This window comes from Monodon monoceros, unplaced genomic scaffold (genome assembly GCF_005190385.1).
Source record: "Monodon monoceros isolate NGI ecotype Baffin Bay Population unplaced genomic scaffold, NGI_Narwhal_1 Super_Scaffold_21, whole genome shotgun sequence".
NCBI lineage: Eukaryota > Metazoa > Chordata > Mammalia > Artiodactyla > Monodontidae > Monodon > Monodon monoceros.
The window spans coordinates 8,281,959-8,294,686 of record NW_021703778.1 but is presented as its reverse complement, the minus strand read 5'-3'; the positions used below and the strand labels follow the sequence as shown (position 1 = coordinate 8,294,686).

Sequence of the window (12,728 nt, the reverse complement as noted above, 5' to 3'; positions counted from 1 at the left end):
TGTGTTATCTGCTTACTATGGGACCAAAGAGATTTGGCAGGCTTTTTACCTCATTGTTTTGTTTTGATTTTGGTGATTTTACTTAGCTTAAGTGTTGTTTGAATGTGAAGGTAATTACAGAGTAAGAGTTCTAGATCTTTGGTGATGTTTTCGCTACCTGTTAACATTAGTATGTATTTTGAGGGGGTTTACCCTTCCTGCTCGGACTTCTAGATGCACTTTTCTGTTACTAGATTGTATAATTCCAGCAACATACTCTGCTTTTCCCACTGGGTCATGAAACTCTTTCTTCTTTTAAGAGCACATGATATTTCATTGTATCATTTTTAGGAAAGAAAATGAATTTGGGGGGAATACTAGTTAAGTACCAGGTAGTGTGCTATATATTTTTTCATATCTAATATAGACCTGAACATAGTCAACCTTTGGCCTCTGATGGCATTTCATTGTTCTTACTGTGTTAGGAACTGGGTCGTTTCAGTTTTTGTGAATGCAAGGTGAGAAACCTTAAAATAATTTGTGCCAAAAATTGCTTTGGAGATCATTAAAGTGCTGCTGTTATTGGTTGTCGTTTCTAATAACTTATCAATATTGCTATAGATGTCTAGATTTCAGTAAGACATCTGACAAAGTGTCTCCTTGTAAACAAGGACATTTGTAGGCTGGTAGATAAAAGAGTAAATAGGATTCAATGCTAGTTGTAAAACTTGCAGAATTGTTCTGGAGAGATCTATAGTGGCACATCGCAGGTTTCTGCCCTTGTCCCTGGCCTGTTTGTGAATTTGGATAATGACTTAGAGGCATGTTTGCTTGCTGGTGGATGAGAAAGCTAAGAATAACTGAAAATAAAATGCCCACGAAAGATTTTAAAAGATCACAGACTGAAGGATGAGTTGAAAGGGACTGATTGAATCTTTCTTAATTGTGACAGTTCTTATCATCAGTTAAAAATATCACTATGAAGTTATAGACTGGATGAGAACTGGCCAAATTGTAGAAGAGATAGAAAGCACCTGAAATTTGTGACATCATGGGAATTTGTGTATTGCATTTGTCTAAAAAGAACCGAAGGCCATGGTAACAGATGCCAAAGGTACAGAACAAAGGCGGTGTAGTAGTACTAAGACTGCATTCTGCAGAACTGGCCAGGTCATGCTTGTGCTATTTTTTATGATTATAGTACGATTTTTTTATTGTGTAACATTTGGTACGTAAAAAAGAACACATGTGATATGTAAGTTATGAGGCAAAGAATAAGATAAATGTGTAAAGGCCTTAATCCCAGCTTAAGAACTAGAACTTTCTGAAGATCATAGAATCTGTATTTTCCTCCTGTACCCCAGAAGTAACCATTATCCACAATTTGTCATTTCCTTGCTTTTTCAAAAATAATTCCGCCATGTTATGTGTGTATTTCTTAGCAATATATTATTTTTAAGTTGTTTTTGAGTTGTATTAAAATGGTATAATAGTAGAAGAATCAATATTGTTAAAATGACCGTACTACCCAAGGCAATCTACAGATTCAATGCAATCCCTATCAAAATACCAATGGCATTTTTCACGGAACTAGAACAACTAATTTAAAAATCTGTATGAAACACAAAAGACCCCAGATGGCCAAAATGATCTTGAGAAGGAAGAACAGAGCTGGAGGAATTATGCTCCCTGACTTTCATCAGAACATTATGATACTGGCACAAAAACAGACACATAGATCAATGGAACAGGATAGAAAACCCAGAAATAAACCCATGGCTTATGGTCAATTAATTGACGACAAAGGAAGCAAGAATATACAGTGCAGAAAAGACAGTCTCTTCAATAAGTGGTGCTGGGAAAACTGAACAGCTACATGTGAAAGAATGAAATTAGAACATTCTCTAACACCATACACAAAACTTAAATTCAAAATGGATTAAAGACCTAAGCGTAAGACCAAATACTGTAAAACTCCTAGCGGAAAACAGGCAAAACACTCTTTGACATAAATTGAAGCAATATTTTTTGAATCTGTCTTAGAGTAATGGAAACAAAACAGAAATAAACAAATGGGATCTAATTAAACTTATAAGCTTTTGTAGAGTAAAGGAAACCATTGTCAAAACTAAAAGACAACCTACTGAATGAGAGAGAATATTTGCAAATGATATGACTAATAAAGGATTCATACCCAACGTATATAAACAGCCCATTACAGCTCGACAGATAGCCCACTTTAAAAATGGGCAGGGTTTCCCTGGTGGTGCAGTGGTTGAGAGTCCGCCTGCCGATGCAGGGGACACAGGTTCGTGCCCCGGTCCGGGAAGATCCCACATGCCGCGGAGCGGCTGGGCCCGTGAGCCATGGCCGCTGAGCCTGCACGTCTGGAGCCTGTGCTCCACAACGGGAGAGGCCACAACAGTGAGAGGCCTGCATACCACAAAAAAAAAAAAAGGGCAGAAGAACTGAATTGGCATTTTTCCAAAGAGGAAATGCAGATGGCCAACAAGCACATGAAAATATGCTCAATGTTGCTAATCATCAGGGAAATGCAAATCAAAACAACAATGAGATACCACCTCACACCTGTCAGAATGGCCATCATTAAAAAGTCTACAAATAACATGCTGGCAGGGATGAGGAGAAAAGGGAACTGTTGTACACTGTTGGTGGGAATGTGAATTGGTGCAGCCTCTGTGGAGAGCATTAAGGAGGTGTCTTAAAAAACTAAAAACAGAACTACCATATGACCCTGCAATTCTGCTCCTGAGTATATATCCAGAAAAACCCCAAAACACTAATTTAAAAAGATACATGTACCCTAATGATCATAGCAGAACTATTTACAGTAGCCAAGACATGGAAACAGCCTAAGTGTCCATCAACAGACGAATGGATAGAAGAGGTGGTCCATACACACAGTGGAGTACTGCTCAGCCATGAAGAGTGAAACTTTGCCCTTTGCAGCCGCAGGGACAGACTTTGTGGGCGTTATGCCCAAGTGAAACAAGTCAGAGGGAGACAGTGATGTCACTGACATGTGGAGCCTAAAAGATGCAGCAGACTAGTGAACATAACAAAAAGAAGCAGACTCACAGACACAGGGAACAAACCAGTGGTTACCAGTTGGGAGGCGGGGGGAGAAAGGTAATATAGGGGAGGGGGAGGTACAAACTGTTGGGTGTAAGACAGGCTCAGGGATGCACTGTACAACACGGGGAAGACAGCCAATATTTTGTAATAACTGTAAATGGAAAGTAACCTGTAAAAATTATATATAATAAAAAAAGTTTTAAATGGTATAATACTGTATATAGCATTTTGCCACTTGCTTTTTTTTTTTGGCTGCGTTGGGTCTTCGTTGCTGCCCGTGGGCTTTCTCTGGTTGCTGCGAGCGGGGGCAGCTCTTCGTTGGCAGTGCACGGGCTTCTCACTGCGGTGGCTTCTCTTGTTGCAGAGCACAGGCTCTACGTGCACGGGCTTCAGTAGTTGTGGCTCGCGGGCTCTAGAGCGCAGGTTCAGTAGTTGTGCATGGGCTTAGTTGCTCCGCGGCATGTGGGATCTTCCTGGACCAGGGCTTGAACCCGTGTCCCCTGCATTGACAGGCGGATTCTTAACCACTGCACCACCAGGGAAGCCCCTTGCCACTTGCTTTTTACATTTAATGTTCTAAGATTCATGTATATCCATTGTTTTCAACCAGAGTTTCTCAACTGGACCGTAGAACACAGAAGATGATTTGAGTGCCTGTTTTCTCACTTCTTCCAAGGATGGGACACATGTAGCACCCTTTTAGGGTACATCGGAGAGGAGCTGTCTCATTACATATAATGGGTGCTTTAGGCTAGCCAGCAGGGCTTAATTCTCTATTGGAACCTGGTGGAGAAAGGCTAAATTGTAGCTCTAGGTAATTCTTTTTTTACTGATGTAGTATGTTCCATTTGTGAGCATACTAAAGCTTATTCACATATTCTCCTGTGATGGACATTTGGGTTGTTTCTGGTACTTTTGATGTTACTGTTTTTGTGAACAAGCTATGACCATCTTGTACCTTTCTCTGAGTGCACACGATTAAATCTTTCTCTCAGTGTACATCTGAGTGGTGTTGCAGGGGACTGCTGCATTTTAGCGGGGACGTTGGTAAACTGGAGTGAGTACAGAGGAGGGCGATCGAGAATAGTTTAACCATATCATAACCAACCATTATTTATTTTTATTTTCTTAGGGATTGAAGAGGTTAATGACCATTTGCCAGAAGCACTTTCCTACAGATCCATCGAAATGTGTGGAGTACAATGCACTGTGAGATCTGTGTGCAGCCCGTGAATATCACAAGAAACTTAATAAGGAAGCCTGGCGTGGACTTGCGGAATTGCCAACAGCACGAGGGAGGAAGAAAAAGGAATTTCTGGTCTCTGAGTTCTGCCTAATGCAACTCTTGGTTTTAAGAACTGTGTTGGCTCTCATGTCCCATCTGACTGCCAAGTGATTTTTGTGTCTTGCTTTTATTTTAAATAGTCGAAAAATTAAGTTCTAAAGACTTTTCCCCATAATTTAAATGTGTAGACAACAGTCACAGGACAGGGTTTAAAATAACTTTTTCCCTCTAGACCTGAAAGTTGCAGTTAGAGGATTAAAAAGGAACATTTGAGGACGGACTTAATTATTTCTGTAAAATATGGTAATTTTCACGTTGCCTCTTATGAAGTGTTTATAGAAAAATATTTTTATATTTTTCAACAAAAACATGGAACCATTTAATGAAACTTGATAGTCCTTAAATGTTGCTGAACTTTTGCCATCTTGCAATAGATTTGAATGTAAATATTACTACTGTTACGTGTTATTTTTCTTGCATTTCAAAGCTTGCTTTTATCTTTTAAATTGTGTAAATTTTAGTATTGGTCATCTCTCGGGACAGATACAATTAACAGGAAATAGAAGTTTGGAACACAAAGTTTGGAACACAAAGATTTGAACCAACAGAAGTTCAAATTCAGTAACCCCAGTGCATCAAGGTTCAAGGTGGGGAAATGGATTGTCAAGCCAAGAACGGGGATGTTTTGCTGCCGCTGGTTCTTCCTAGAATAGGACTGCCTGTGAGCGTCATCCTCCCGAGACCGGTGGTGGACAGCTGTCCCAGCTCCATCCCGCCCAGCAGAAGAGGAAGTTGCCCGGACTCTTGGCCGCTGCCCGAGACAGTAGGTCCTGGGTCTGATTTTGCACAAACGAGGACTTCTTTTGAATCTTGCACAGTGTCACCCCCAGATAATTGTGATGAATCACTGCACTTCAGAGGTTGAGAGGACTCAATGGATAGAGGCAGGTGGGGAAATAGAAAGTTGCCTGAGCAGGTGGATTGGCACTGCCGGCTAGAGGTAGGAGTGGGGCTCCAAAGTCAGAACTAACTCACCTCATGTTGCAGCTCCCCACCTGTGCACGTAAGGGTGTGAGTATGTATGTACGACCGTGAGCAAGTCACTTCAGCCCTCTAAGCCTCAGCTTCCTTATCTGCAAAGGTGGTGATACTTGTACATACCTCATGGCATCACTGTTGTATTTACGTAAAAGAAAACGCTTAGCATGCTGCCTGGCAAGTAAGAGCTCAGTAAATAGCAGTCGTGTCCTTGTTGTTAGAGTGAAGACAAAGTAGCTTTCCCCAACCTGCCGTCAGGGTCATTGTGGGCTCACGTGACGAGAACAGTGTTGGTGGCAGCAGCATGCTAGCAGCGTCGGCAGTGCTCGTAGGAGCATCTGTTTAGCATTTACTGTGTCCAGGCTCTATAGCTGCTCACACTTTGAGCCAGTTCTGAGTTTAGAAGGATCGAGAATGTGGTGGGGCTGGAGTCAGCTGCGCGGGTGCAGGTGGGCTCACAGTCACTTCTCCTGGCCCCTCTTGGGAAGCCTCGAAAGCCGGTTCTGGCCACTTGTGGGGTCTGTGGCTGTGCCTGACTGATCGTGTCCGCTGGTCATGTGTGCGATGGTGGCTGAGGCCTGCTGTCCTAAATTGAATCAGGGTTCCTTGCCTACTTTAGAAACCGTTTTTTCTTATTAAATTACAACCGAAGAGAGCTTACTAGAGCAAATAAGAGACACGTTCATAAGATATGACAACAGTCTAGACTTCTCTTACGTAGTCTTGTTGTATAGGACTTGTTTATAAACATTGTTGAACGAACACTCCCCCAGGTCCCTTCTTTTTTAATTCCCAGTCAGCATGGTAGTCAGCTAATTTTGTGTTGTCTTCCCGTTTGCTGTTAGTTAATATTCCACCACGAAGAAGAAACTGCGTCATGTGACACCAGTATCTTCGAAAACTCATCAGTGTGGATAGACGGTTGGAAAAAAGAGTCGTGCTGTATTCTGCAGTGCTGTGAATGTCGGTCATTCTGGGCTTAGGTTGAAAGACGTAGATCTTGTGGAAAAGTCTTCCGTTTCCCCGAAGTGAAAGATCTTCAGAGGATTGCAGATATCATGGGGGTGTGTTAAAAAATGACCTCTCGCAGTCTCCAAATCATGAAAATTTTAGTTCACCAGATGCTGCATATTTCTATTTTTTAGCTATTTCTAAAACAATAAAGGCCTGTCTTAAAATCGGTCACAATCCTGAACTAAGTATATTTTTCCCTTTCTACCTCACACCTGCTCAGACTCCTTTCCAAAGGAGTCGTGTCTTTCTGGATTCATATTTAGTGAAACACTGGTTTTCCGTCAGAAGTAAATACTGCTTTTCTTAGGAGTGTTCTTGCCAACTACAAAGACAGAGCAGTATTTTTCAGCACCGCAGCACGGGGCTGCGGCAGTCTGGAGGTCACGGCTGTGATCCTAGCCTTTGGGGAAAACTAGGAAAAGAAGGCTGAGGCCAGAGACAGTTGACACACGGCGGGGAGAGAGAAGAGATGGTCCTGGTCCTGTAGGAAGGAGGAGGAGTCCCGAGAGACCGGAGCAAGGAAGGCAGCTGCCACTAGCAGCAGCATTTAGGGTGCGCTGCGACTCTGAACTCTCAGGAAGAACTTGGAGGAATAGAAAATCGGGTTGATAGCAGTGCGACTTCTTAACGTTAAGTGTTTCCTTCTGGTGGTCTCCTGACCCAGTCTAGCCCTTTAGATTGTCCCGGGATTTGACACCAGTAAATACTGTAGAAATACAATTGTCTTTTTATATGAAAGAAAGTGTTTGGTAGCTTTGAACTTGGGGGATTCCTATCACTGGCTCCTTTGCAGCCCTGCAATAACCCCCCTTAGTGCTTCTGGACCTAGAAGGGTAGTAGAGCTAAGTGGGGCAGATTCAGTGAAAGGGGAGCTCGGGTTGAGCTGCGGCCGTTTCCTTTGTGCAGATATCTCAGCGTAACTTGGTGGGTCATGCCTCCCTCCTCCCGCCCTCGTGCGTGGAGCCCCTGGAAGAATGTCTGTCCCATAGAAATTCATGGTATGGAGTCACACTGGGAGGCTTGAACTGAAAGCACCTTCTCATGGCAGGTGTATGTAAGAGTTGCCAGCTGTCGAGAGTCAGGAGCCAGCTCCAGTCCCCGGAGGGTCGCTGTGGGAACTCCATCACGGCAACTAGTTTTCATCACACACTCTGCAGTTGGATTGGCTGAGTTTTAACTACGCAGTAGTCCTGGAATGGTTAACAGTAACCTTAAAATCTTTTGAAATTTAAAAATAAGTTCTGGTGGTGTGGTCCAACTAGGGGAATGCAGTGTGGGCGGCGGCAGCTGTGGTGTGAGCCGAGCCCATTCAAGATTCTGGAACCACGCTTATTTAGGAAAAACGTTTTTTACATTTACCAAAACAGTTTATTATGAAAGCATTGGTTATTTACTTATTTTTCCACGAACTCTTAACGCAGCTTGTCCAGACTAATCCTTGTGTTGATGGTAATGGTTACTCTGTTTAACTAGGCCACTTCCTTTTGTTTAGTCTCTCCTCTCTGTCCTTAAGCACCAGCTTTGAAATAATCGTCAGCCTTCTCACAGCATTCAAGGTGAACACACTACTTTGACCACGGAGGGCAGCTGAGAAGGTTTGAGCTGCTTTCTGAGCGTCGTTGGTGATCACACATGCAGTCACCGAGCTTCCTGCCACCACAGTCCAGTCACTGGCGTAGACGGCTCTCCTTGCCCTCTGCACGCCCAGATTTTACAACTTGCCGAAACCAAATTACCTTTGCTCTCCAACTGCCCTTCCCCTGAGGCTTAGGAGACACCATAAACCATGAGTGTTGTCGTCGGAGCCTGGTTTTGAGATTCTGCCATCCTGTGAAGTGGGAGGATTAAAGTTGTAGCTTTGAAATGTTTTGACCACAACTCACAGACAACAATAAAAAGTGTGTGGAGACCCAGTATTCCTTGCGTATATGCATATGTAACAGAAGCACTGACCATACCACGTGCGGTACGTTCTTATGTTTTCTTTTCTGTCGTGTTTCTTATTTAAAAAAAAAACATGCTGGTTGTGACCCTCTAAAGTGGCTCACAGCTCATTAATATGTTGTGACCAGCAGTTTGAAAACCACGGATTAAAAGGAGTTATCAGAGTTATGGAATGAAATGACCTGGTGGATAAATTCAGGGCAACAGGACTCTACTTCTTTTTTATTGTTTTAATACAAAGAGAGAGAACACTTAGCTCTCAAGGTTACTGTGAAATTTAGCAGGTGATAAAACCTCCAGCACTTCAAATGTTAAATACTTTTGAAGTAAAAATTCTTAGGTTTCAAATGGGGAGACTTGTCCATAGAAGAAGCACCAGGACAAGCCTCATATAATCCTTCTGTAAGAAATTTGGCAGTAAAGATAGGTACAACCTTGGGCTGGCTGTACATTGTGTACAGCAAGAATAAATAAGATATTGTAAAGTAAGTAAGAGGTTGTTTAAAAGCAGGAGGTAAGGTTGGGGCAGAGAGCGCAGGAGTCAGGTATTAATCAGTTACCCGTTGAGGGCTTGTTTAGCCCTTTGAAGATTATTTCCCGAGACTCAGGGCTAGATTACATTTCCTTTATTGTAATTTTTTTAATTGAAATTTAACATATGCAGAAAAGTGCATAAATCAGAAGAGTACCGTATCATAACTTTTTTCAAAGTGAACATCTCCCAAAGTAACTAGCTTCCAAGTCAGGAAAGATAATGTTATTAATGCCCCAGAAATCTCTTTGCGCCTCATTCTAGTCAGAGCCATGGTCCTGATTTTCATCAGGACATTTTCATCACCCCAAAGAGAAACCTGGTACCCATTAGTAGTCATTCCCTGAATGAGTTAGTTGGCTTGTTTTTTTTTTTTTTTTTTTTTTTGCAGTACGCGGGCCTCTCACTGTTGTGGCCTCTCCCGTTGCGGAGCGCAGGCTCAGCGGCCATGGCTCACAGGCCCAGCCGCTCCGCGGCATGTGGGATCTTCCCGGACCGGGGCACGAACCCATGTCCCCTGCATCGGCAGGCGGACTCTCAACCACTGCGCCACCAGGGGAGCTCCTGTTTTCTTTTTGAATTTTATTTTGTTTTTTATACAGCAGGTTCTTATTATCTATTTTATACATATTAGTGTATACATGTCAATCCCAATCTCCCAATTCATCCCACCACCACCACCCCGGCCTGCCCCGCCACTTTCCCCCCTTGGTGTCCATACGTTTGTTCTCTACATCTGTGTCTCAATTTCTGCCCTGCAAACCGGTTCATCTGTACCATTTTTCTAGGTTCCACATATATGTATTAATATATGATATTTTTTTTTCTCTTTCTGTCTGACTTCACTCTGTATGACAGTCTCTAGGTCCATCCACGTCTCTACAAAGATCAATGGAACAGGATAGAAAGCCCAGAGATAAACCCACGCACCTATGGTCAACTAATCTATGACAAAGGAGGCAAGAATATACAATGGAGAAAAGACAGTCTCTTCAGTAAGTGGTGTTGGGAAAACTGGACAGCTACATGTAAAAGAATGAAATTAGAACATTCCGTAACACCACGCACAAAAATAAACTCAAAATGTATTAGACTGGACACTATAAAACTCCTAGAGGAAAACATAGGAAGAAAACTCTTTGACATAAATCACAGCAAGATCTTTTTTGATCCACCTCCTAGAGTAATGGAAATAAAAACAAAAGTAAACAAATGGGGCCTAATGAAACTTAAAAGCTTTTGCACAGCAAAGGAAACCGTAAACAAGACGCAAAGACAACCCTCAGAGTGGGAGAAAATATTTGCAAACGAAGCAACTGACAAAGGATTAATCTCCAAAATATATATAAGCAGCTCATGCAGCTCAATATCAAAAAAACAACCCAAGCAAAAAATGGGCAGAAGACCTAAATAGACATTTCTCCAAAGAAGACATACAGATGGCCAACAAACACATGAAAGGATGCTCAACATTGCTAATTATTAGAGAAATGCAAATCAAAACTACAGTGAGGTATCACCTCACACCAGCTAGAACGGGAATCATCAGAAAATCTACAAACAATGAATGCTGGAGAGGGTGTGGAGAAAAGGGAACCCTCTTGCACTGTTGGTGGGAGTGTAAATTGATACAGCCACAATGGAGAATAGTATGGAGGTTCCTTAAGAAACTAAAAATAGAACTACCATATGACCCAGCAATCCCACTCCTGGGCATATACCCTGAGAAAACCATAATTCAAAAAGACACATGCACCTCAGTGTTCACTGTAGCACTATTTACAATAGCCAGGTCATGGAAGCAACCTAAATGCCCATCGACAGACAAATGGAAAAAGAGGATGTGGTACGTAGATACAATAGTTCTTTATATAGTCTGGCTATGAGTCCTATGTTAGATATTTATATTACAAATACTCCCACGCTGTGGCTTGCCTTTATGCAGGGTTTTCTATGCATAGGGGAAATAATCTTGTAACTAGCTCAGGCATAACCTTTGTCAGCTATCTTTGCCAGATAGATTTTATAAAAAATCATGTGAATCTTAACCTTTTCGTAGTGGCATGCCTGAGTGTGGGATTTGAGAGAAGAGGAAGTCGTGTGAGTTTTTGTACTTTTGTCAAACTGTATAGTTTTATTAGATTACTGTTTCATTAAGACTTGGTTTGTATTTTTCTTCTTTAGGTCTGCAAGTTTATGGGCCGTATATGTATGGTGTGGACACTGCCAGCTGCTTACCCTGTTTTCATTCTCCTCTCCTTTGCCAACAGAGCCCTACTTTGTGCAGAGCTGCAGTGAGCACAGTAAAAGCTACTTGCTCTCCTGGGACCCTTTAAAGTTAGAGTTGGTTTTGTGACAGGTTCTGCCAATAAATATGGATAGAAGTCTTTTGGGTGGGACTTCCAGGAAACCTGTTGCTTTTCTAAAAAAGAAAAAAAAAAAAGGAGACTTAGTATAGACTTAGTTAACAAAAATGTTGCCCTTTCTCTCTTCTTTCCTAAAAAGTGGTCATGATGCTTCAGTACTTTGCAGCCATCCTGCATTCTTGATGGTGGGAGACCCATGCTAAAGATGGTGGAGTCAGTTCTTTAATGGCATCGTGGGCATCATTGTTCAAACCTTGAACCACTGTATTATTAGGGTTCTCCAGAGAAACAGACCTACAAGGAAATTGTATATATGGAATTGATTCCTTTGATTATGGAGGCTGAGAAGTCCCATGATCTGCTGTCTGCAAACAGGAGAGCCAGTGGTGTAAATTCCAGTCTGAATCCAAAGGCTGGAGATCCAGGAGAGCCTATGGGAAGTCCCACTTTGAGGGAGGGAGAGGACCAGCGTTCCAGCTCCACGGTCAGGCAGAGAGAGCAGCTTCTCCCTTACCCCACCTCTTGTTCTGTTCAGGCCCTCGACAGATTGGATGAGGCCCATCCACACTGGAGAGCAATCTTAGTCCACCGATTCAGATGTTCATCTCCTCCACAAACACCCTCACAGATACACCCAGAGTAACGTTTAACCAGACATCTGGGCACCCGGCTCGCAGTCAGGTTGACCCATAAAATTAACCATCACAGCTGCCTTCCTCTGGGCCTCACGTTCTGTGAGGACAGTATTGGGTAAGCTCCTGCAGTTGTGTTTCCATATATTCTGCAGAATTCAGTCCCTAAGCAATATACACGTTACTCAGATGTCTCAGCTTTCAGAACCATTGAGGCGTGTAGCAAGTGTGTCCCGGTGCCCTGAGGTCCCGTCTGCCCCAACGGGAGCAAGACCTGACTCTGCCACGTCCACGTCCTACTATGTATGATACACGTAAGTGTAACAGTGTTCACGGGAATGAGCTCTGGATATCGGCACCAGGTCATTTCAACTGCAGAAAAGCCATGAACCAAACGGACGTTAAAGGCAGTTCAGAGACAGCCAGGCTTCAGAGCAGACAGAGGTCTGGCCTGTGGTGGAGGTTCTTGTCACTCCGTTGGACAGAGGCATCTAGCTCTTGTTCTCTTGTGTTGCTGCCAAATCTCCATTAGCCTTAGAAATGACTGAGAGGAATAAACTCCTGAATACCTCTACGGATGTGAAAGGTGTTTGAGAAAATGCACGATTGTGCTTTCATTTGGGGGGAAAGTATCTTTTTTTTAAAATTAATTAATTTTTGGCTGCATTGGGTCTCCGTTGCTGCGCGCGGGCTTTCTCTAGTTGTGGCGAGCGGGGGCTACTCGTGGTGTGTGGGCTTCTCATTGTGGTGTCTTTTCGTTGCGGAGCACGGGTTCTAGGCACATGGGCTTCAGTAGTTGTGCACGTGGGCTCAGTAGTTGTGGCTCGTGGGCTCTAGAGTGC

General features: G+C 42.9%; 2 protein-coding genes and 1 long non-coding RNA gene across 3 annotated transcripts in view; 2 read left to right on the top strand and 1 right to left on the bottom strand.

Moving 5' to 3' along the window:
* The window catches only part of PRPF18 (pre-mRNA processing factor 18), a 49,966-nt gene extending 44,396 nt beyond the window's left edge, over window positions 1–5,570 (top strand). Inside the window, exon 10 of the mRNA XM_029239056.1 lies at window positions 4,208–5,570. Within this exon, the coding sequence (XP_029094889.1) occupies window positions 4,208–4,288 (81 nt within the window). The 3' untranslated portion in view covers window positions 4,289–5,570. The remainder of the gene's footprint in view (window positions 1–4,207) is intronic.
* Window positions 1–12,728, bottom strand: part of FRMD4A (FERM domain containing 4A) — a 353,094-nt gene that overhangs the window by 4,291 nt on the left and 336,075 nt on the right. The window lies entirely within an intron of this gene.
* LOC114904766 lies at window positions 10,669–11,480 on the top strand. Its single transcript, XR_003796029.1, has 2 exons — window positions 10,669–10,734; window positions 11,073–11,480. It is a non-coding gene; the product is annotated as an uncharacterized LOC114904766 (long non-coding RNA).